The 25,228-nt window shown below is 42.3% G+C and overlaps 1 protein-coding gene across 14 annotated transcripts in view; it reads left to right on the top strand.

Moving 5' to 3' along the window:
• Cep350 (centrosomal protein 350) overlaps positions 1-14,102 on the top strand; it is a 143,588-nt gene extending 129,486 nt beyond the window's left edge. For all 14 annotated transcript variants that reach the window (XM_042258352.2, XM_042258348.2, XM_042258346.2 and 11 more), the window contains 2 exons: positions 2,089-2,211; positions 13,900-14,102. In XM_042258352.2, the coding sequence (XP_042114286.2) occupies positions 2,089-2,211; positions 13,900-14,064 (288 nt within the window). In that variant the 3' untranslated portion in view covers positions 14,065-14,102. The remainder of the gene's footprint in view (positions 1-2,088; positions 2,212-13,899) is intronic.
• Positions 14,103-25,228: the final 11,126 nt, after the last annotated feature.

Genomic DNA, 25,228 nt, shown 5'->3' with positions numbered 1-25,228 from the left:
ATACAGGTCTATAAATGACGTAGAAGCAGGCCCTTGTCTATATATGCCATATGTATTTGTTGACTGGGTCCATGAGTAACAGAGGGTGTAGTGCGAGGGAACGTTGACTCCTGGACTTTCTGGACACTGGACAGTCAGGTCCTGCCTGCACACTGGTGTAGTCTATCTGCATAGTCTCCTTACCGCAGCAAGTTTTTGTTGTTGTTTTGTTTGGTCCATGCTGACTTTGAACTTTGAGAATCCCAAGTGCTGAGATAATAGCCTCGAGTCACCAGGCCTGACTACCGAAGTTCCTTTTCAGAGCAGTGCTTCACCGAGTTAATATACACAGAAATCATCTGGGATGCTTGTTAAATGGAGCTTCTGAGGAGGGCCCCAAAATTCTGCTCTCAAGTGTGCAGTTGCTAATACTGTTGAGTCCAGTGTTGTTTGTGAGCAGTGAGGTCTAAGAGTCGAGTTTTCCAAACTTAATCATAAAAATCCTTTTAAAAAGATTGTATGCTTGCAGACACCAGTTTATTTAGAAGATGTGTTGTGTGTGGTCAGATGTTGGCAAACTATGAGCCATGGGCCCAATCTAGCCATTAACTTTCACAAATCTTCTTTTGTTGGGCCACAGCCAGACTAATTTGTGTTTGCTGCTTCCCTGCAGTGGAATTAGATAGTTGTGACAGAGACCATGCAACCACAAAGCCTTACGTCTGATCCTTTACAGAAAAGCTTCAGCCTCTGGCTTAAAGTCAGCAGTTTCTCAGCATACACTTGCACCCTCGATTCCTCCTTCCACTCATCCACAGTGAGAAGCCTCTGAGTGCATTGTGTGCCTGCCTGTGGACGGGAGTAGTGGTCTGAGGCTCACGTTGGCAGCTTGAGAATCTTGTCCGATGATTCTGATTCATAAATGTGTTCTCCTCCCCCACTGAGATCATTCTTGATTGATGGAAACACCTTTAAAAGTAATAAAAAAAAAAATTGAATTGTTAATAACAAAACAAACTAAGACAAGACATAATATATAGGCCATCATCAACTGCATATCATATGTCTACACATTAAGCATAGACTAGATACCGCATACTCATTTTAATATTAAATTTTTTTTATTTTTTTGTACTTTAAAAGGATTTTTAAGAATAATTGATTAGATACTGTTAATAGTTAAGTTGCCATGCTACAGATGCACATAGTGGCACATGCCTGTAATCCCAGCATGTAGGAGGCTGAGGCAGGAGGATTATGATGAGTTTGACACTAGCCTGGGTTATAGAATAATACCCTGTCTCAAAAACCAAAGTAAGGCAAAGAACTTTACCAGGCCTCTCCCACTGAAGTGTTCTTAGCGTTTTTAATGTAATAATTTGAACTTTGGTGTTTCAGATGAGGCTTGCACTATTCTCATATAGCCCTGCTTCCAACTATTGATGTGGGATTTCCCAGTTCAGAGATAGATTTTATGCTTTCTTTACCGGTTTTGCTGCCCTCAAGTTAGCTGATGAGGTGCTGGAGTGATGACTCAGCTACTCTTGCAAAGGACACAAGTTTAGTTTCCAGTGCCCTCCTCTGGTCTCCTGCATGAACATGCTCATACATGCACACATACATAAGTGGTTTTCATTAGCTAATGGTGGTTCTTTTAAAACGTCAGCAGTAGCAAGGCGGTGGTGGCTCATACCTGTAATCCCAGCACTTGGGAGGCAGAGCCAGGCAAATCTCTGTGAGTTCAAGGCCAGCCTGGTCTACAGAGCAAGATCCAGGACAGGCACCAAAACTACACAGAGAAACCCTGTGTTGAAACCCCCCACCACCACCACACACACACACAAAGTCAGCTCTAGAGTAATTTTTCTTTGAGATATAGCATTGGTTTTACTTTTATATGTTCTATAAAAATAAAAATTGTTAAGTGAATAAAATCTGAGTATTTGAGATGTTTTTCCCTCCATATTGCTAAGTGGAACTAAATGGAAGAAAATTAGATGGTCTTCTACCAAAAATATTGTATAAGCATAAGTCTGTTTCTGGAGTTATGCACACACGAATCTGAGGATGTCTATATTTATGTTTTCTTTACCCCTCTCATTTCAACAGCACTTCATAACAACTGAAGTACTCAAATTGTTTAGTCTTAAGAAGGAGCCACACCACAAAACAGATTGGCAGAAAATGATGAAATTTGGAAGAAAGAAGAGAGACCGAGTAGACCACATCCTGGTCAGTGCTCACAACAACACTGTTTTTATTTTGGTCACGTCCTCTTAACTCAGAATGTGGATACAGGTCCAAAGGAAAGTGTGTGTAACTGATCTTGAGTTGATGAGATTGAAACTCAAAACCTTCAACTGCTGTTTTTCCACCTCTCAGTTTCAGGAATGGCCTTTTCTGTTCTATTGAACAAATATTTAACTTAGCCACAGAAATTTGTGAGAGGTTGAGAAGTCAAAACTTAAGTGAACCACAGTCGAAGGTAGCGAAGTAACAGGAAAGCAGTGTGGGTCCTGGAGCCAGACTGCCTGCATTTAACTCTGCCAAGTTTATATAACCCTGTCAAGTCTCATTTCTCCGTCTTCAAAGTGAAGGTGACGATATCTACGTACCTGATCGAATTATTAAGAGAATTAAATGTGTATTTATTTCTTTCATGTGTTGCTTAGGTGGGGATACATTCTCAAAATATACCCTTAGGTAAGTTGTAATCCAAACATGACAGTATTCACACAAACCTAGAAGGTAGAGGTCAGCCATATATATGACTGGATGAAGCTGCTGCTGTACTACTATGGCATACTGTTTTTTAGTAAACTTTTATTTATAAGTGGGAGTTCACTTTAACAATAAAAAGTATAGGCCAAGATGTATATAAACCAGTAATAGCCATTATCAAGTGCAGTGCATAACTATAGGCATTGTTTTTTGTTTGTTTGTTTTTTTGAGACAGGGTCTCACTGTATTGTCCAGGCTGGCCTCTAACTCAGTTATCCTGTTTCAGCCTTCCAAGTGCTAGAATTACAGGCATGGCCTATGTTACTATACTTGTTATATGCTAGCATCATGGCCGTTTTATTTATTGTATCATTACCCCAAACACATGAGTAATGGGTTGGTTAGGATTTTGTGATGGGTACTATATCACTAGGAGATAGGAATTTTTCAGTTCTCTATATAGTCTGTCTCTGACCATATGTCTTTATGCAGCACATGACTAAAATTATAAAGCACTCAGAACGTTTCCCCCTAAGCAACTCAATAAATATTAGCTGTTTTCATTCTGTCTGTTATTATCACCATTGTCCAGAACATTAGCTGGAGAGGATTTATTTGGTTTTATGATACATTTCTCTAACTTTAGAAAGTGTTGTTCAGGTCTGGGGACATAGCTCAGCTGGTAGAATTCTGTCCTTGCATGCATGAGGCCCTCAGTTTGATTCTTAGCACCAACAAAAAAAAAGAAGAAGAAGAAAGAAAATGTGTATCAAACAAAGAAAAAACAATTCTGTATCTGTTCTTCCCTAAAATGAATGTGAAGCTAATCTTGAAGGCTCAGGTTAGCTCAGATTTAACTGTAAAGTGAATTTCATTTTATTCTAGACTTTTCAATATTACCTGTATTAACGTTTGAATAATGAAAAAAGTATAATGTTATTGTCTGTCTGTCTGTCTATCTATCATCTATCTATCTATCTATCTCTCGAGTGTCATTTACTCAATAAGTCTGTGAAAAAGTACTTGTTTAATCTTTTATTATTCTTTCGCATATTATTTCAGTGGGTCTCGTCCCCTTGGTTGTCACATATCTATGAAATATTTACATGACAATTCAGAACAGTGGCAACATTGCAATTATGAAGTAGCAACAGAACAATGTTGTGGTTGGGGTCGGCACAGCACGAGCTGTACCGGAAGGTCTCAGCATTGGGAAGGTTGAGAACCGCTGCCTTAGTTGGTCTTTACAGTTGGCCATTGTGCAAGGTAAAAGGAGTTCATTGTATGCTGTTTACAAGTGAAGTTTAGGTTGAAAGGAAAATGGCCATCTAGCAAATAAAAATCAGTTTTGCCAACGAACCTTCCTAGAGCTTTACCCTCAAGGAGGTGTATATGTCTAGATTTCTAGAACATTTTAAAATTTGAGTCTTAGAATTTAAATTTTGAAACCCTTCACTTCTTATAAATTAAAGGAAAAACTGTTAAGAGACACTCAGTCAAGGATTGCATTAGGACTGATGCGGAAATGACAAGCAAAGAGGCTAGACTCTGCTTCATTGGTTCCAGTTACTGGAGAGCATAAGCCATGGCTTGCAGAAGGAGGGTGGTCTTCTAAACTGGGCAATAAAAACAGACTAGGAAATGTGCAGGCATCAGTGAGAGGAAACCCACATGATGGAGGAGGCGTCTAAGGAAGTGACATTGGATTGGGATCTTAGAGGGCTGAGACTGTAGAGAGAAGAGACTGCAAAACTCTGCAGCTGGACTGTGCATCAGCTTTCCCTGGAACATCAGTCTGACTAGAGAACTGGAGAGGAGTCACTCTGAGTCAAGCTGGAAAGGTAGTCTTCGTCTTGCAATACTTTTAAAGCATTGTTAAAGACTTTGGATTTCGTTTTTGAAGCAAGGACTTTAAGTAGGGAAAACCTGAAGATTAGATTTATGACTTGAAGAAATCGTGGAGGAATACTTGAAATGAGTATGGAGGAAGAGACGGCTACAGGGTATTATAGTGAAAGATAATACTCAAGTGTGTTAAGCAAGATGTCTTAGATAAATATTTTAAGACATGTGAAAGAACTCAGGAAACAGGCACAGGTAGATACCAATGCAGAGATAAACGTTTACTATGCAGGACTTCCTGCTAGTTAGACTCTGACATCAAAGGTTATGAAGACATTATCTTAATAGCACAAGAAGAAGGCAGTGATTTGGAGCCATCTTCTGGTCCAAACTGATAATCAGAAATAATAAATTATCTAAGATATGTATAATAAACAGACTGATCTGAAGCCCTTTATGAAGTGAATCAAAACTAAGGTACCCCAACAGCAAAGGCTCACATCATGTGCCACAATTTAAACCATTTAAGCAGAGGCATCTCTCTGTTACCATAAAATTCTCAAATATTAAATAAGATGTTTCATTTGAAATTGAATATTATTTTAACCCGAGCAAGGATGGTGTATGTCTGTGTTATAAGAATTGAAGAGATTTTCAGACACAGTGGTAATCCTGTAATCCCAGCACTCAAGAGACTGAAAGAGGAAGACTGAGAGTTCAAGACTAGCCTGAGCTATGTAGTAAGACCTTCTCTCAAAAAAACCAGAATTCTTTGCTTGTAGTTGGTTGTTTTTTACTCTTTGCTCTTTGGCTCTTTTGGGGGGGCCCACCACCCAGCTCCCAAATAAATACACACCGAGACATATTCTTACTTATGAATGGCCAGACTTACCTTGGCTTATTTCTAGCCAGCTTTTCTTAACTTAAATTATCCCCTCTGTCTTTGCCTCTGGGATTTTACCTTTCTCTAATCTTTTCTTTCCTTCTTATTCCATGGGTGACTAGGTGGCTGTCCCCTTCTTTTGTTTCTCCTTGATCCCTCTTTCTCTCCTTCTGTTTATTCTTTCTGCCAGCCCCACCTCTCCTCTCTCCTGCCTTGCTGTTGGTCGTTTAGCTCTTTATTAGACCATCGGGTGTTTTAGACAGGCAAGTAACACAGCTTCACAGAGTTAAACAAATGCAACGTAAAGGAATGCAACACATCTTAGCATCATTAAACCAATATTCTACAGCATAAACAAATGCAACACATCTTAAAATAATATTCCACAACATTTACTTGCTCTTATATTTTAGAGATAGGGTCTCTATATATAGCTCTGGCTGGCCTGAAACTCTATGTAGAACAGGCTGGCCTTGAACTTAAAGAGATCTACCTGCCTCTGCCTCCTGCATACAGGGATTAAAGATGTCACTGCACATCTGTCAGAAAAAAAAGAATTTAAGATATAAGTAAGAAATAAAAAATATTATATGAATATCCTCTTTGCTGGTCATATTTTTACATGTAGATTTTTATATGAGTTTGTTCTTACTGTATAATAAAATGATAGTGTTAATTTCTTGAACTAACTATTAACAAAAAATGCTAAGTAAACTAGTCTTTCATACTATTAGACAATCTAGGATTTATAAAAACTAATGGTTTTACATTTTATAGGAAGATGTAAACCACAAATCATTATTTTAGTACAGAAGAAGAAAGGCTCAAAAATAAGAATTTTTGAAAGCTTAAAATTTTAGTATACTCATTTTAGAATTTTAAGCAAATTTTATTATGCTTACTTTAGAAAATGTAGAAAGTTCCAATTAATCAAAACTAATATTACCACCTAAATAGCTCAGTATTTCAGTGTATGTAGATTTTAAGTTTTTTGTTTTTTGTCTTTTGAGACAGGGTTTCTCTGTGTAGTTTTGGTGCCTGTCCTAGAGCTCGCTCTGTAGACCAGGCTTGCCTCAAACTCACAGAGATCCGCCTGCCTCTGCCTCCTGAGAGCTGGGATTAAAGGTGTGCACCACCGCCACCCGGCTGATTTTAAGTTTTTGTAAAGAGAATTTCCTAAATGGAGTCTGTAGTTCCTTTTTGGAATGATTGTTTTATTTAATAAAACGTAGACACTTTTCTTTGTCCCTAGATGTCCTTATTTTATATATACATACATATTTTAGTGTAGATCTTTTCTTTTTTGTGCATTGAGTGCAGACTCCCTCCATTAGTTCTCACCAAGTGTGCTTCTCTGGGTGAGGCAGGCTGGAGGGTACGTTGAGCCAGGTGCCCTTCTCTTTGGCTCCCCTCACCCATTTCAGGAAGCCGTCCCCGCTCTTACAGTGTGTCCTCAGTGTGCACATTAATTCTCTTTGCCAGAATCTTGCCCTTAATGTGCTTGTTTACAACATTGCCAAAGGCATGCTGGGTGATGCTGTAGCCTCTTCTAGTTCTGCCATAGTGACATTCCCAGGCATTCCTTTTTTAACAGTGCCCAGTCCCTTGCTATCTCTATCACCCTTCTTGTGAATTTGTGTGGCTGTGCCCAAAGGAATAATAACGCTGTGGTTTCTAAAAGGCCTGAAAGCAGATGGGGTCCTCTTTCCCTTTGTGTTTGTCATTTGGGGGAATGCTGGGAGATGGCTGCCTTGGCCAAAAGCTATTTTATATTACTTTTGACCATTCTATTTTTGTATGAAAGTGTAGTAATTACTTATGGATATATTGTAGTTTATTTAACCAGTCCTCTGTAATGAACATTTTATGGTATTTTCGGCACATTTTTTGGGTAATTTCCTTAGGACAAATTAGCAAAAGTGAGGTGCTATCAGGTGTGTGCAGTTTACAGAGTGTGTGGGTGCCAGCTATAAACATGCATCAGTTACCAATTTTTGAAAATCTTCATTAAGAATTTATTTGGCTATATGTAATTTCATTCCTTTTTTAAAAGCCCCTTCTTGTCTGTTTTTCTAAATCTTTTACATGTTTAATTATAAAAAAAAAAAAAATATTTCAAAGGTATGGAAAAGAATAGACGTTCACATAGACCTTTGTTTCTGTATCTCTTCTTCCATCAGTTGCCCCAATCCTAAAGTACAAACTTTAGGGTTCCGTTACCTTTGGGTTTTCAGACCCTTGGTCTTTAACTAAACTGTCTGTTTCAACTCCCGCTTTCTGTTGTGGTGGCTGCTGCTGAGATCCCAGGCCTTGGGCATGAGCCAAGTTACTACCCCAGCCTCATGGCTCTTGATCTTGAAAGGTAGCCGAGTGTAGAATTCTGAGTTGGTAGATCTTTGACCTGAGCAATTTGAAGCCCTACACCATTGTAATCTGACCTCTCTTGTTCTTGAGAAATCTACTGACTCATCCTTCTGGAAAAGTGTATTTTCTAATTTTTAGTCTGTAATTATGTGATGTGTTGTGAGAGTTCCAGTTCTCTGCCTTCTAGTCCTTGTGCTTGTTCAGTGATGCAGAATTATGATCATAGATAAGTAAGACCATATATTTGTCTTTCTGTGTTAGCCTAATCCACTCAGCCTAGGTTCTTTTGCTTTACTACGAATAGGTTGTGATACATTCTCATTATACCACATTTTTTTCCTCCATGATGGATACTTCTGTTGATTTCATATCTCGTCTCTTGTATTCATGAGAATGCAGAAATCCCACTGACAACTTTCCAATTTCTTTGGATTGAAGGATAATATGGTTTTCCATTTTTTGAGGTACTTCCATAGTGTTTCGATGGCTATAGTAATTTACACTCCCACCAACAATGCACACGATTCCCTTTTCTGTGCTCCCGCCCACCGGCTCCAGCCCTTTCAGCTCTCCAATCAGCGTGAGCTCAGATGTCTCACTGGGTTGAGCGTTTACCCTCTACTGATGCATTTTCTCATGTACTTGTGAGTCATTTCATGACGTTTTGAAGTATCTGTTCAGATCCTTTGCCTACTCTACTTAGCCAAAGCTGGCATTATGATCCTGCTGCCTTAGCCCCAGCACACCTGGCCTTTCCCCATTTCTAAAGTTGGGTTATTTGTTTTCTTGCTGTGAATTATTTGCGCTTAAATATTTGGGATTTTAATCTCTTACCAGACTGAGTCTGTGCAAATATTTCCTCCCATCTGCATGCTGTCCCCACTTGGTTGTGTAACTTACTTTTGTTTTTGCATTGTACCATATCAAAAAAACAAAAAACAGATTCCATGCCACTGGCATGTTTTCCCATGTCCTTCTAGTATAGTGGATGAGTCTTTTCATGTGTCCTTGTCTATAGTCTGAGATAAGGATCCAATTTCATTCTCCGGTACATGCATATCCAGTTTTCCTAGCACCATTGATTGAAGAGACTGTTTGTTGTGTATCCGGTTCCACTGGTCATTGTGTTCAGGAGCTTGGTGAGACCCCCGTCCAAAACTCCAGCTCCTGTCTGGCGGTGCATGTGTATGCGTGCTAGTCTTCGGATGCTCTCAGCCATTTCTGTGGAGGCCAGAGGCTGACAGCAGCAGTCTTCCTCTATTGCTACCCAGCTCAGCTTTACAGAGAGTCTCAGTGATTGAACCTGGAGCTCACTGGCTGTCCAGCAAGCTCCTGGACTCACCTGCCTTTACCTCCGCTAGCACTGAATTTACAGGTGTGCACTGTTCTCCTGTCTACATAGGTACTAGTGATACAAGCTCAGGTTTGTATCACATTGAGCCATCTTTCCAGCCCCCCTCCCCTTTTTAAAGCTTAATGACAATGTATTCGAATTTAAAATACCCCCCCCACACACACACACACAGGTAACCTGCAATTCTGACAGCTTCCCAGGGGAGGAGTATGGAGAAAAGAAGAGGGGAAACTATGCTGTTTGAGATAAGCCTGCGTGGAGGTCAGCCCAGGACTGAGACAGGCAGGGAGACCCAGCCAGACTTCATGGCGGCTGGTAGGGACGGAGCTGGGGGTAGGAATTCTAGGAAGGAAGAGAACATGATCTTCGGGTGAATTGCCTTCCTTGTGATGGTCTGTTAGCCAAGTCCTTGACCTCCCCAGCTGAGGGAACTTCAGGGAGGAGAGCTGAGGTGTTTCCACCTAGAGGTAGAGTTCATTCATTGCTGTTATATTCCCCACTCTGAAGAGGTAACCCTGAAATCATTTAGGAGATGAGCTGAAACTAGGAATAGATAGACATAACCCATTACTATCATGACTTACAGACCGCCTCAAAGCTGGTCACTAGAAGGGATTAAGTCTTGGGCTAGAGTTTTAGTCCCACCCTCATGTGTGGCCTAGAGTCAGGGCTGCATGTTTAGGTGAAGATGAAAAACCAGCACTCTTCCTGGCAGTTTCTGACCAGAGAGCCAGGGCTATTTCTGTAACTGTTGCTCTCAGGGTACCCACTCTCCCCTCCAAAGTAACCATAACTGCCATTTAGGAAGTTGGCGTGACAACCAAATCTGCCTTCTACTGCTGGGTCACAGTCATACAGCAGCTGAGGCACCTGTCGGGGAGGCCTACCTAGGGGACCCCAACAGGACATCGTAGTTCTGTTAATATAGCAGCCAGGAGTTGGGAGGAAAGGAAGTCAAGTTTCTGCCTGGAGAGAAATGTGAAGTAGTGAAAGCAAGATACCAGCAATATAAAGCCCTCGGTAGGGAACCAGGAGAGGCCAAACAGAGGTTATGTTGTAAATGAATCTGCTGAGGGGCCCCCCTCCTCATCCCCCTGCCCCTTTGGCCTTTAAGGCTGGACTCAAAGAGATAAGCCCAGGACAAGCTTTCAGGCACTTTTGAGTTGTTAGAGTAACTAGAATCACAGTATGAAGTCCCTCCTGGTCAGTCCTGTCCACCACCCCCCCAATCCTATCATAAGCCTTTAGTCTTGTAAAATGTGCATCATTCCAGATTACCACATTGGTTGGTTCTTTCTTCATAAATGTCTGTTATATTTCCCAGGTTTGTGTCGTCTGCAATTGATATGCCTACCTCCATCTAAGTCATGGTTTGAAAAACATGAACTGAGCTTGGCAAGTAATCACAGTACTCGGAAAGCTGAGGCAGAAAGATTACCATGAATTTAAATCTTTCCAGGACTACAGCATGAGACCCATGTCAAAAACCCAAACCATAAATTTGCAAAGCCAATATTCCCCAGTCCTTACAAAGACCCATTCCAGACATTGACCCCACACCTTCTCTTTCCATTGTGCTAATCAATGGAAAATTACAAACAAAAAGTTCTTTGGAAGCTCACAGCCGAGTGGACAAACATGCACAGAGCCCAGTTTATCAAGGAAGAGAGCAGGATGGAGGAGGCTCACAGGTCTTACAAGTCAACAAGTCCAAGGTAGAAATTCCCTCCAGAGCAGTTCTGGAGTCACAGTGCCATGGACCTGCCTATGCTGGAAACAGACAAGTTGTGAGAGACCCTGGCCAGTCTCTTCACATTTCCCTGGCACAGGCTTAAACTTTTTCCCCTTTTGTATCCCCTCTTTGTCTGAGAAATCTTCATGCAGCCCCAGGCATATAAATAAGTATACCAATCAAACATTACTGATAATAAATCAAAATCTTAAAGCATTTCTTTGGTATACAGATATAAATTTAACATTGATTAAAGATTAAAGCACATTTACATGCTAATGAGATAGATGTGCTTGCTTATTTTCACATAAAGAATCAAATCTTGGCTGAATATATTATACTGCAAGACAGAGCATCTTCAACACTTTTCAGAGTTGATTTGATTTCATAGCCATCAATGCTGAGAATGCCACTTTACATAAATCCATAGCGCAATATGGCAAAAATATATTTTGAACTATTTCAGAAATTGTTGGAAATTCTGTTGTAATTCCAAACCAAAATTCATTTAATGTTGTTTTTATATGAAACTGAAGTCAACAAATCACAGTACAGTCCAAAAAGTTACTAACTTTTTGATACATGCTGAGGAGTAGGAAAACACTGAAGTTCTGTTTTCCATAATTAATCATGTTTTCTGTAAGATCAGAAAACATTAACTCATAACATACAATGGCATCATCTAGCTGATGAGCTGTTTAGGACACCTTTTGATGGTGTATCAGGCATGATGTCACACAGTGACATGTATGTTCTGAACTAAGGCTGCAGTCATGTAACACATGTGACTATTACCAGAAGCACCTTCGATCCATTATGTATTTGACTTTTGATCATTGCACAGTCAGAAGTCTTCTACCATTGCTGTGTGTGTGTGTGTGTGCGCACATGTGATATCAGTTTTAAGAAACTTCTAGTCTTAGAGCTACCCAGTTTGGGGTGGGGGTTACTGTTAGACTTTTACCTCTAATTGGATTTGTTTCCATACTTCACACAAAGGCACACATACATCTGCAGGCTGTATGTGTAATCGAATATAATAGACTCTGAAAAGTAGAAGGAAGTAACAGAGTTGGAGTTGTCGTTGTAGTACCATGGTGGGCTTTGATCAGAGAGTCAGACGCAAAGGAAGTGTGTGGGCTCTGAGAAAGAAATGATTCCTGATTTGTGCTACTGGGGATTGAACTTGGGGCTTCATGGCATGCTAGGCATGTGCTGTACCTGCTGAGCTCCGCCCAGCCGAACTCCAGTCTGCTGCCCTTTAAGGTAAAAAGCAATAGTTCTTGTTAGTAACTGGTCTTGAGGAACAGTGCTTCTGTAGTTATTGAAACCATGCATTTTCTTGGGGTGAGGAGGGGGTGTGCATCCACACTACACTGAAGAGATGATAAATGCTGTCATGAACTATTTCTGCTGCAAATATAAAAAAGATTTCCATAGGATAGCATTCCCTAAAATTCTGTTTTTTCAAAGAAACATTTACTAACAGATTTACTATGAAAGGCTTGCCCGTCTTTACAAAAGGAAAGCTGCAGATTAAACCGAGAATGTGAGGTCTCTTATACAGACCTACATGTTAGCTTTCCAGAGCATGGCTCCTCCCTGCGCTATACAGCACTGGGCTGCCCTTCTCCACACCAGTTCTTGGGAGGTTAAATCCATTTCTCATAGATCAGTGGGAGTCTATAGCCTAGTGAAGAGAAGAAACTGAGTTAAACTAGCTTAAGGGTGGACTTCTTTTCAATATGCTCTCAACAGGATTCTGTGGCCTATAAAGAGAAGAAACTGAATTAAACCAGCTTAGGGTGGACTTCTCTTTAATGTTATGTTCGTTGTATTCACTGAGTGAGTTCCCTTCGATATACTTGGTTATAGAAGCTCTCCAGTGGGGCCCTCTGTTCACAGAGTATAAATTAAGGAACACGGGATTGGGTATTTGTAAGACCTGCAAGCCTTCCTCCAGAGAGAAAGAATAAGGCTGCTTCCTTGAACGTGTCAGGCCCAGCCATAGCTGTGTGAACATGGAGAGTGTTGCTTCCCTCCTCTCCACTTCCGGCTGTGGCCTCTGCTGGGTCATGGTACTGCTCATGAGGGAACTGAAGTACTAACTAGTTCCCCAGTCATGGTACTGCTCATGAGGGAACTGAAGTACTAACGAGTTCCCCAGTCATGGTACTGCTCATGAGGGAACTTAAGTACTAACGAGTTCCCCAGTCATGGTACTGCTCATGAGGGAACTGAAGTACTGACTAGTTCCCCACTTTACCTACTCTGCATCTCCCAGACGACACCAAACCAGGATCCCTCATTTGGCTTTTTGTCGTCCGACTAGAACGACCCTGTGTGTAGCTAATTGTGATGAATTTGAGGTCAGGGCTCTTCCACCTGATCCCCATCTACTTATACAACAATGTAAGGAGGCCAATGTATGTGGTTTTGGAGTATAGTTATTTAAAATTATAAGCAGGCAATAAACCTTGAGTTCTTTCTGATTTTATTAGTTTTCATTTACCTAGGAATCCCAAAATTCTAAAATGCAAAAAAGAGCAAGCAATTTAAAAACAAACTTAAGCAGTGTTGAATTTGTAAAACAAACAAACAAAAAACCCAAAATCTTAAATATTTTTGAGAGGCAGCCTCCCAAGTGTTAGGGTCATAGGTATGCACCACCATGGCTGACTTTCATTTATTTAGAATACTCTAGAGTCCTAGCCAACACTTGGTGGATAAGTAGAGTTTTTCATTGCATGCATCTCAACTTGGTTCTTCCTTACAAGCTTCTCTATACATTCCCTTATGTTAACCCAAACAGTGGACTTGTAATCCATAGTATCTACAAAAGTACTGGAATACTGTCATGTTGAAATGTACTTTCACAGCTGTTTTTAGTTTATCAGTTTTAAAAGGTGTATTGACATGATTTCTTTGGGACATGCTAGTGTGGATGGGGCTCTCACATGGAAGGTGTAATTCGCCAGCTCCAGGAATTAACAGATTTACTAACTTCTGCCTTCTACCATCCAGGTCCAAGAGCTCCACGAGGAGGAGGCACAGTGGGTCAACTATGATGAGGATGAGTTGTGTGTGAAGATGCAGCTGGCTGATGGGATCTTTGAGACCTTGATCAAAGATACTATTGATGTTCTCAATCAGATCAGTGAAAAACAGGGGAGAATGCTACTTGTGTGACATCTTGCAAATAAATCGAACACTGAGTGCTAACATGAGTCCTGGGCCTTTCTGCCTCGTGATATACACCCCATCTCCACCATAGCAAGAATGCTTCTGGACTTTGAACCCGTTCTTATGGACCGCTGGTTTGGAGTTCATGGGACAATATGGTATATCTGGTATTACAGCCTTTGCCTTTACAGACTGTCCACTGGATTACGTGGTTCTTTCCCGTGGGCAGGGTTACACTCCTGATGTTGAGACTTGGTATCATCATTCACCTCATTAGTACCCCTACTAGGTCTCAGATGAGGGCTGAGAACACCAGACTTACCTCTGAGCTTAGACAAGGCTATCACTTCCTTGAGTTTCATCAGGAAAGAGAGGTAAATAAGTTCATCTTTTAACTTTCAAAATACAATCTTGGTCTATTTAAAGAAAGTCATAAATGGACATTGTAGTCTCTGAACAGTATTAAACCCATAACCACTTCTAAAATAGGCAAATTCAAGATTCTCTGCCTATTCATATTCTGGAGTTTATTTCTTCTTGAAGACCAGTTTCTTCCATCCTCGAAGTTGAGCAGCACCAAGTGGACATCAGAAATAAGTGGTAGCTTTGCTTTTTGGGCACCACCTGAGAGACTGTAACCCATTGCATTGTGTTGAATTTTCCTGTCTGGGCGACAAACCAATGCCCCACTGAAGATGAGGCTCCAGGACTACTCCGGGCTGGCTCCTCTGCCAGGCCCGCCTGCTCTTTCCTCATTTGCCCTAACCTCTACCAGCTGCTCTCAGAATCGTAGATACTCAGGACCATCTCAGGCATCCAGGCATGGCAAAAGTGGAAAGAATTCATTTTGGCCTTCAAACTTTGAACCCCCATCTCTCCCCAGAAGTCAGATGCTGTTACTTGAATGGTCTAGGAAATGAGTGTGTGCACCAAAGACAAGGAGATATTGTCTGTAGTCTGCGTGCTTGTTTTGCTCTGTGGAACATTCTTTAATTTATTTTAAGGTAAATTATTAAGTTGAAGATGTGTTTCCCTATTGAGAAGTGATTCTCATAATAGTAAACCTCTGTCTCAAAGCTTCTACGGTTTAGTCTTCACACAGGAAAGAAAGCTGCAGTTTTAATAAATCTATACACACACTGAAGAATCAATCGGTTCAGTCCATCGAAAAGACGACAGGCATTTACAGTTGTGTCACCCGTGACAGCGGGCGCGGGAGAGGACTCGAAGGCCGCTGTAGAGTTGAAGCCCACCTCTCTTGCATCTTACAACTATTACCTGGACCTGAGAAAACTCTCCGGACTCCAGCTGCTACAGTAGAGCACACGGTGCTCCCCTGGACCCTGAGCACTTGCCTTCTGGACTGGTTTCTCATCAGTCCTGTCCTTCAAGTAACCCCGGAGAATGTGGATGATCTTAGGCGTGAATGTAAATGCCTTAACCTTACAGTCCCGACTAGAGCAGCATGGTAAGACATCCACTGGGTTCACACTTACAGATACCCTGGACATTACGGCTTCAAAACACATTAGAAAACCCAAAGACAGCGTAACCCTTAAGTGTGCACGTCTGTTCTTTTCTGCATCTTTCTTCCAAACTTGCCTTTGCATCTCAAATATTTCACTATGCACACTTCACTTCTCTTCAGTTTCATCCTGTCATTACGCGAGATCTGCTGAATTCATCATTGGGATATTTGCATTTTGCACAGTGACTGGTGTGCTAGCTCTTGACAATAGGAAAGCACTGAAATGCTACCATTGGGTCTCCTAATGCTCAGGTGGGGTCTGTTCATCAGCATCTTCTGGGCACTTGCTGTTGAGCTGTCGTCTTTAGCCATAGTGAGCAACTTGACTAAGAGAAGCCAAGGTTCCGTGGGGTTATTTACCAGTAGTGTGGAAATGGTGTTTTTATATGGCCAGTGACAGCAAAGATAGTTCTCTTCAGTCTGTTCTTTAGAAGACAGGAAACATCTTATGTACATCCCTCGACTGTTTGTAGGGTCACATTGTCTTTATGATACTGAACTTTACAGCTGCTATACTTTTTTACAAATGAATATCAGATTATAATAGGAATATAGGTTGTTTTCCACATCTTCATTATTTGGACCTAAACTTAATTTTTAATAAGAAAGTGTATCTTTAAGATACCAGGAAAGGAAAAACATACTGATATAAGTCCATGGTCTCAGCAATCTGGACACTGCTGGACCATGGCAGTGACCATCCTAACCTCCTCCAGCTGTCTTCACTATCCAAGAATCCTGTGTTCCAGGAAAGAGACAGGAATAGACCGTCTCATCCTTTGCTAGCAATCATATCTACAGTTGGTAGCAAAAAGAAAACAAAAGAATCTAGAGTTAGCAGGTTTCTTACTATTTTAACTATTTGGATCTCACTGAGATGGGTTTATTGTTAGGATCAGGAATGATAAATGTGGATACCCAGCCACTCGTTCCATACTGGGATCTTTTTAATGAAGCCCTGCCTCATAACCAAGAACCTACTAGTCCCTCTTTCTAATCTTTGCTCCCTCTCCCACACCCTGTCCTTTCCTCTTTCTGCATAACTCCCCTAGAAGATCTTTGCATCAGCAGTAATACCGTTTAGAATAGCACTGTCAGAACCTAGTAGTAACCACCATGCGGGCCTCAGAGTTTCTTCTGAGTCCCAAACAGTTTGTGCTATCCAGGGCAGTTAACTCTGGGTTAACCAAGTACAGGGTATCGATTCCCTCTTCAGGTCTAAACAGGAATTTTTACTCTAGGGAAAGTGGGAAGAGCTCAAAAGTAGTTAAAAAGGAAGGTGAATTCCTTCTGTGACTACAGGTCTCTGAGAAATTCTCTTTCAAAAGAGATTGCATTGCTCATAAGAGTGTCGTGGCCTATTGATAAAAACAATTTTGTTCACTTTCTTGTCTTGAAAAAAAGTGGCCTTAGCTTTTTGCAATACTTGAATAAAGTGTGTACTTGCAAAAGAATTTCTGTAGCACAGCATTAGAGACTCATAACTTTTCTGCAAGAAATTCAAACTTACATCTTCCTTTTACTACCTTAAGAATACTAGTGAATAAAACATTAATTCAAAGAGCAAGTGATAGAAACTACAATGATGTTTAATGCAAATTGTAGGAATTTACATGTTTACAAATCATCTTAAACTGGTTGTGCAGCAATTCAATAAAATCTTTGTATTATAAAAATGTGAAGAAAAATGTAAACTGGTGTAAAGGAGGTACTGTCATTTTAATGAACCTATGTTTAAAAGCTTTCCCTTCTGGACTTTGCAAAGCCTTCTTGGTTACACATTGCAAAGCATTCTCTAGGGGGCTCAGCCCCTCGTGTGTACTGTACTGTGCAGACATGAAAAAGAAACCCATTTACTGTGTGTGTGTAAATAGCCTGGTCGTCAGGCCGTCGTCAGCCGACAGACACGCCCGTGCGGCTCTGCACAGAAGACTAAGGGTGTGGCTTGTAAGTACTCTGTAAGATAACTGGGACGGATTCCCATGTATACCTGTGTAAATAGATTTGTTAACTAAAATGTACTTTAAGATGAAATCTGTAAATAAATTGATTTATAAATTATTTCATGTCAAGTGTCAGTTTGTCCATTCATGAGCCAAGTTTAGAAAAGGAGGTCTCATGAAATTGCATTGTTTCGGATTTCTTGTTTTATCCTAGGACACTTGTTCTTAGAGTAAGGGGAGCTGTGTGTGACACAGGAGTCACCAGCACAGGAAGCTAAGCACCCTGGGCTCTGATGAATCATTAATTCCTCAGATAATCACTGAGCACTGCCCGTGTTCTTAGCATTGTGTAGGGCTGGGGACACAGCCGAGGACACAGGCGTGCATGGTCCCTGGCCTGTGACACGTAAAGTCAAGTGAACAGGCAGCATCAAAAAATACTTCCTGAAACCCAGTGCATGTTCAACTCCCCAAGGCTGCAAAGGAAAAGCATGCTCAGGGAGGAATGTGTTCAGATGGTGGGGTTGGGTCAGGAGAGAATTCCCTGAAAAATCTGAACTGGATTCTGTGTTTTGACACGGGACCTCACTCTGTAGTCCGAGCTGGCCGCAGACTTTGAACATGCTCAGCCCCCTACTTGAGCTTCCTCTGTAGACAGGACCCCACATGACACCGTATCTGGCTTCTGTGTTTGTCTTGAACGTTGATGGGTTTCCCTCAGTTCATTCTGAATGCCATTTCTCCCAGATGACTTGAGTCTTGCTCAACCCTGAAAAATAACACATAATTAAGTGGGCCACAAAAAAAAAAATGACTAGGTGCGGAGGGTGTAATTTATTTCTGGAAAAAAAGAGCTTGGAGAATGGAGCTGGATATACAGAAGAATCAGAATTCCAACGATGGAAGTATGTGGCACTCAGAATGAGCCTCCTTTGTGTTACCTGCCATCTTCTCACCTACATTCAACTTCCTCCTGATGGCAGTCTGCTAGACTTTCAGCCCCTTGCCTCATTAAGGAATCCTCAGAAAACCATTGGCCCCAAATGACAACAGACTCTAAGATACTGTTCAACTCCTTAAAAACCACACATACACACATACATACACACACACACACACACACACACACACACACACACACACACACACAGTCTGCACATCCATTATGTGCCAGGTAATGTGGCTAGTGCTAAGGACATGCTTATTTGAAAAAAAAAAAAAAAAAAGACTGAATTGCCATAATATTGAACAAAACATGAGACAAGAGGATGGCAATTAACAGAGCCAAAGATGGTGCGAGTTCACGGGAAGGAACTCCAAAGGAGTTCCGAAACCATGTGCTAGATGTTCAGAACAGTGGACAAGGTGTAGAGACTGTGTGTCTCTTTCACAGGTGGCTGGGCTGTGTGGCCAAGATCAGCAGGCAGATAAGTGCCTGCCAGTGCATGATTCAAAGTCACCCAAAATAAACAAGACACACCAGGCTTAAGTGACACAGTTTTCTTACAGCCAGAGGAGAGGCTGAGCTTTACATCAGCCCCTGCAGTTCCTCAGCCACGCCCACCCCACGGCCAGCAGACCCACAGTGCAGCCAGCTTCAGTGAGGTCGAGCGCCAACAGCAGACTCCGGCTGTCAGGGAAGACTTTCTCTTCATCCCTCCCCAGTACAATGGAAGACAAAGATCTGGGAGCCTGCTGAGAGCCAGACACCAGAGCTTAAGCAGGGGAGTACCACTGAGTCTCGGGAGTCAGCCCTCCAGCACAGGCTGTGGAAGCTTTCGGGTCCAAGGCCTGTTCATACGCGATCTCCATATGTCACTCACTGCATGTGACTACAGCCTAGCCCTCACTGAAAGACCACCACAGCGCGGTGCATCCAGCGGGACAATAGATCCAATGTGGTCAGCAGCTCGGTCTCATAGAGCCTGCTTAGCCTCCTCTATGGCTGCAGCTTGGAAACAGGGCCTCCCTCTGGGTTTGAGATAACCTATCAGGATCACCAGGAAAACCAGATCAAGAAGAGGAGACCTTCACTCAACTAGGAACCCCATGCGTCTGGAATACACCAGGTTTTTTTTTTGTTTTTGTGTTTTTTGAGACAGGGTTTCTCTGTGTAGCCCTGGCTGTCCTAGAACCTGATCTGTAGACCAGGCTGGCCTCAAACTCACAGAGATCTGCCTGATTCTGTCTCCAGAGTGCTGGGATCAAAGGCGTGTGTCACCACCGCCTGGAGGAATAAGCCAATTTTAGTTTTGTTTTTGCTTGTATGTTTTTTTGAGGGGCTGCCAGGTGTAGAGTTGACAGTCATCCCACCCGAGTAGACTTCTTCTCCGGCTTCATCTCTTCCCTCCTCAAATTATGTGCACCAGTGTCAGCATAACACAAACGCCACCCCATTCTGCCAACCGACAGCTGAGGGTGACTGTGCTGTGTCCCTCGCCACCCTGACCAGTTAGTTTGGTGAGTCCTGTTTGTCTTGGGAAATTCCAAGTCACTGTGTAGAGACAGCCCTTCCGATGGGAGTGTGGGATGAGAGGGACTTCTGGAGTGACGAGTCCCTTCAGCTGTGCCACTTCCTCTCAGGGTATTGTCACAGCGACATGTCCCCACGCCCCCTCCATGAGCTTGCCAGGAGACACTCTTGTCTGCTGCTTCCTTAGGGACCCACTACCCTGGTGTTCGAGGCAAACCTTTCCACCCCGACCAGACAAACAAGGAGGAAAGGCACAACCTGGCCGAAGGTGACGTACCTTATGTCACCCATGTCACTGAGATGTTAAGGATCCTCAGTGTGACAGAGAAGTCTTGATGTCCCATTATCCTGTCCAGCTTTCTCCCATCCTGTGAGCTCTCATGACAGGAAGGCCCTGAAGACAGAGTTGCCGAAGGTGTGAGGTAAGACGACCTGATGACGCAGCCTCAGCCCAGAGCACAGCTACCCAGGAAATACGCTGGGATGAGCAGCTGGGTGTTGGGTGACTGAGACGCCTCAGGGCAGCATCGTGGACTGCCTGCTTGCCATTTCCCTACAAGTTCAGGATCTTCTGACATAAGCTGCAACTTTTGTCCCAGTAGAGATGTTTAACGCTCAGCTGGCTTTTGTTAGGCAGGGTTTTCAATGTTTGCATGTTTATTTGGTCCACAGAGTTTTTCATCTCCTCCCACCGCTTACCTGGGACAAACAGCAGAGGATCCATTTCAAGTGACGATCCTGCCACCAGTGCTATTAACCGGACCGTGACCGTGGCATCATGCTCAGACTGGACTCTTTCCTGTCTGGGCATATGGCTAAAGGTGTTTTTGAAGCCACAATGGTATCTGTGTCTGCATGACACAGAGTGGTGGCCTTACATTTGCAGTATGTGTCCACTGTGGTGAGGCATATCTGTAGCCTGTGCCCAGCGGCCCCACGTGATTGTCACATGGAGTTTCACATGAAGAAGTGGCCGTGATCTGCTTGATCTATCCTAATTTGCCATATTGGATGGTCGGGGGCATGCTGGCAATAGCCACACACTTGTGTGGTATCTAGGACTTAACTGGGGTATTTGGGGAGGGGAATTAGTTCATGATTTGGCCCATTTTATATAAAGGTGTACTTGTTGTTCTGTGGTGGGCCAGACAGGCAGTCACAGCTGAGTGCAAATTAGATTAGCTTTTCAGTTCCATTTTTTGAAATAGTTTTAAACCCACTTTTTTTTTTTAAGGCTTATATTTGTGTGTGGGGGGTACATGTGTGCTCAGTATGCTCATGTGTATACAGATCCCTTGAAGGCCAGAAGAGGGCGTCAGAGGCCCTGAAGCTGGACTTACTGGTAGTTTTAAGCTACCACACCACTGCCACTGCCGCCACCACACACACCATGCCACCGCCGCCACCACCCACATCTGGATGCTGAGAACCAACGCCACTCCTCTGGGAGAGCAGCAAGCGCTCTGAACTGCAGAGCCATCTCTCCAGCCCCTTCAGTTCCATTTTTTTTTTTTTTCAAGACATGGTTCCACTGTGTAACAGTCTTGGCTGTCCTGGAACTTGCTCTGTAGACCAGGCTGGCCTTGAACTCGCAGAGATCCACCTGCCTCTGCTTCCTGAGTGCTGGGATTAAAGGTGTGCGCCACCACCACCCAGCCAGTTCCACTATTTAAAATTTTTTCACTTTTGTTGTGTGAGTGTGTGACGTAGGGAAGGGACACACTGCTACGGTGTGCATTTGGCGGTCAGAGGACAACTTTGTGGAGTCAGTTCTCATCTTCCAGCTTTCCCTGTGTTCCATAAAGACTTGCACAGCAAACACCTTTATCCTCTAAGCCATCTCTTCGCCCGTCTCTTTTCTAACGGTTCTTTATTATAGGCAGTAAGAAGTGATGAATGATGCTTGCCAAGGAAGAGGCCAGTGCATGATTTGAAGTCACCCAGGGTAAACAACACACGGGGGACGGGGTGGGGGTAGGGAGGGACGACACTCTTAAAGTGGTATAGCATTTATTTACAGCCAGAGGAGAGATCCCGCACTAGATAGCGCACTAGATAGTCCCTTGCCATGCCTTGGTCCTCCGTGGCCAGCAGATCCCTTTTGCGGCCAGTGTGAGCAATATAGCTGCAGTGGAAGACTTTCCCTTGGCCCTACCCAGAAAGCCGGAGGCATGCTGGGAGCCACTGACATGAGTACAAGCAGAACAAGGAGTCCTGCTGATCTAAAGCAGCAGAGATACATACCCTCATGAGATTAGGCCAGCACCGGCTACGCGACCTTTAAAAGGAATTTTATCAGGCCCAGGCCCATTCTAATGTTCCCAGTCATGGGCAGGAAGCTGAACATGATTGCCTTCCCCACAAGGATGAAAGCAGAGGAGCTGAGGGAAGCTTGGAAGGAGTTTGGGGGCTTCTTAAGCTTTTCCTACTTGTAACCCATTTTTGATTTTTTTTTAAGCGAAGTTCAAGTCAGCAACTCAAATAGCAATTTTAATTTTTTATTATTTTATGTGCATGGGTATTTTGCTGGCATGTATTTCTGTGTACACACAGAGGCCGAAAGAAGGCATCACATCCCCAGGCACTGGAATTAACAAAGGGTTGTGAGCTGCCATGTGGGTGCTGGGAAAGGAACCTGAATCCTCTGTAAGAGCAGCCAGTGTTCTTAACCACTGGGCCATCTCTCCAGCCTCTCAAATAGCAATTTTTTAAATCAAGCTTTCTAATACAATCCGAATAAGTACTAACTTGATACATATGCACTGAGAGGTGATAGTGGGAAAATACTAGAAGTCTTTTCTTCTGTAATTTGTCTGGCTTAAAGACAAAACAGAACAGTGCGAATCTCCCTCTGAACCTGGAGAGTAAACGTGTAAGGATAGAGATCCAGGGATTGGGCCCTAGAAAGAGTAGGAAAGCTATAAGAGCAGAAGTTTTATAAATGTGGTTAACACTTCAGTTCATAACATGCGATAGTCTCGAATCTGAGTGGGCGCGTTTTGAGCAGCGTTCATGAGCATCGTGTGGTGTGACAGCATGTGCCATGCAGAGTGGGCCTTTCGTGTGACAGAGCGAAGGGAAGTGGCCGAGTGCAACACTGGGCACCAGAAACACATCGGATCCATTTTGCATTTAATGTTGAACGAATATTGTGGTTACTGTGTGTTCAGAAACGTTTTACTGTTGTCAAAGTATTTGCAACCCCTAAGCTTAGTTACATAACTCATGGTTTAGAACCATGAGGCCTAGTAGATCCAGGCCACTGAGCATTATGAAGAGAGATAATTTAATTGATTCTCTCAAGACACTGAACCACAGAGAGTCGGATCATGAGGACTCCAGGCACCAAGAAGCCTGCAAGTGAGGTAACTCAAAACGAGGATTGAGCTAAGGTCTGAGTACTGAACAGAGACACCTAGCAAAATGTATCACAACTCCATGCCAGTGAGAGGAAGAAGAGCTAAATTCTAGTAAAACAAAATGTCCTCAAAAGAAAGGCCTGACATGAGGAAATCTACAAACAGCCGCTACCAGATCCTCTTCCAGTGAATGCACAGTCAAAAGCCGAGTTGTTCGTCAAAATATTAGCATGTCACACACTGGCAGACAAACAGCTAACCACTTTGGGATGCTGAGGGAAGCCATCAATGTGACAGAGACTAAATCAGAAAGGACAGAGGAATTTTGCTGACATGGCAATGCCCAGGACAGAAACAAGTATTTTAAAAACCTTCAATGTAGGTTGTAGGAGAGATGACTCAGTGCAAAAAAGGCTTGCTGTGCAAGCCTAGGGACCTGAATTCTGATCCCTAGTGCCCACTAGACATATATAAAATGTATGTGGAACTGAAAAACTCAATAACCCAACTAGAAAACGTAAGGGGAGCCTCAAAAGTAGAATGGACCAAGTAGAAGACAGAATATCAGGACTCAAAGATAGAGTAATTAGACCATACAAACACAGACTATTTTAAAAATTTAAAATAGAGGAAAAGAACATGCAGAAACTGTGAAACATCATGAAATGCTAAGTCTTCAAATATAGACATAGATGAGAGAGAATCCCAGGTCAATGGCATAGAACAGCTCTTCAACAAAATCATAGGAGAAAACTTCCTCAAACTAAGGAAAGACATACTCATACAGAAATAAGAAATATACAGAGTTCAAAATAGGCAAGACCAGAAAAGAAACCCCCACCATCTACCATAGCTAAAATATCACATATACAGAACAAAGAAAGAATATTCAAAGTTGAAAGAGAGAAAAAAACCATAAGTCAAAATAAAATAAAACCAATTGGAATGACAGCTGATTCCCTCAATGGAAACTTTGAGAGCCAAAGAGCCTGGAGCAATGTCTTCCAAGTTCTGAAAGACTACAAATATCCACCTGGACAACTGTACCCAGAAAAACTGTCAACTGTGATTGAAGGAGAAAGAAAAGCTCTCCGTAATTTAAACAGGCTAAAAGGATTCACTTGTAGCAGACCAACACTAAAAAGAAGACTCGCAGCAATACTTCAAACTGAACAGAGGAATAAGCATAACCAAGAGACTAGAAAGAAAACAAATGAAGCTATAATTTCTAAAACACAAAGTATGACCAAGAACACAAACAGGAAAAAAAATGACTGCAATCAACATACACCTTTCAATAATAACTTTAAATATTAACGGCCTCAATTCTCTAATAAAAGGACACAGGCTGTCTACAGAAAATTTGTCTTCGCTTTAGAGACAGGGACCACCTTCAAGTGGTTAGAGAAGTATTCCAATCAGATGTTCCAGGGAGCAAGCAGGCATTGCTATCCTAATATCTGACAAAACAGACTTCAACTAAAAGGAAAAGATGGAGAAGGATACCTCCTTCTAACCAAGGGAACCAAGAGAACATGACAATGCTCATACCATGCACACACCAGAGTCTGGGGTAGCCAGTTTTATAAAAGCATACTACTGAAATAAAGACACAGATTGACATCAACCCATTAACAGTAGGTAATTTAAATGCCCTGCTTCCTCCATTAGACTGGACATCTAAAATAATAAACAAGAATATCAGAATTAAATGACATAATACATCAAATGTACTTAACAGATATCTATAGAATATCCACCCAAATACCAGAGAACATACATTCTACTCAGCAACTTACAGAAACTTCCCTAAAATAGATCACATCGTGGAACACAAAACAAGTCTTTAAAAACTGAAGGAACTCCA

Source organism: Peromyscus maniculatus, chromosome 11, assembly GCF_049852395.1.
Source record: "Peromyscus maniculatus bairdii isolate BWxNUB_F1_BW_parent chromosome 11, HU_Pman_BW_mat_3.1, whole genome shotgun sequence".
Taxonomy (NCBI): Eukaryota; Metazoa; Chordata; class Mammalia; order Rodentia; family Cricetidae; genus Peromyscus; species Peromyscus maniculatus.
This window is presented reverse-complemented; position numbering and strand designations above follow the sequence as displayed.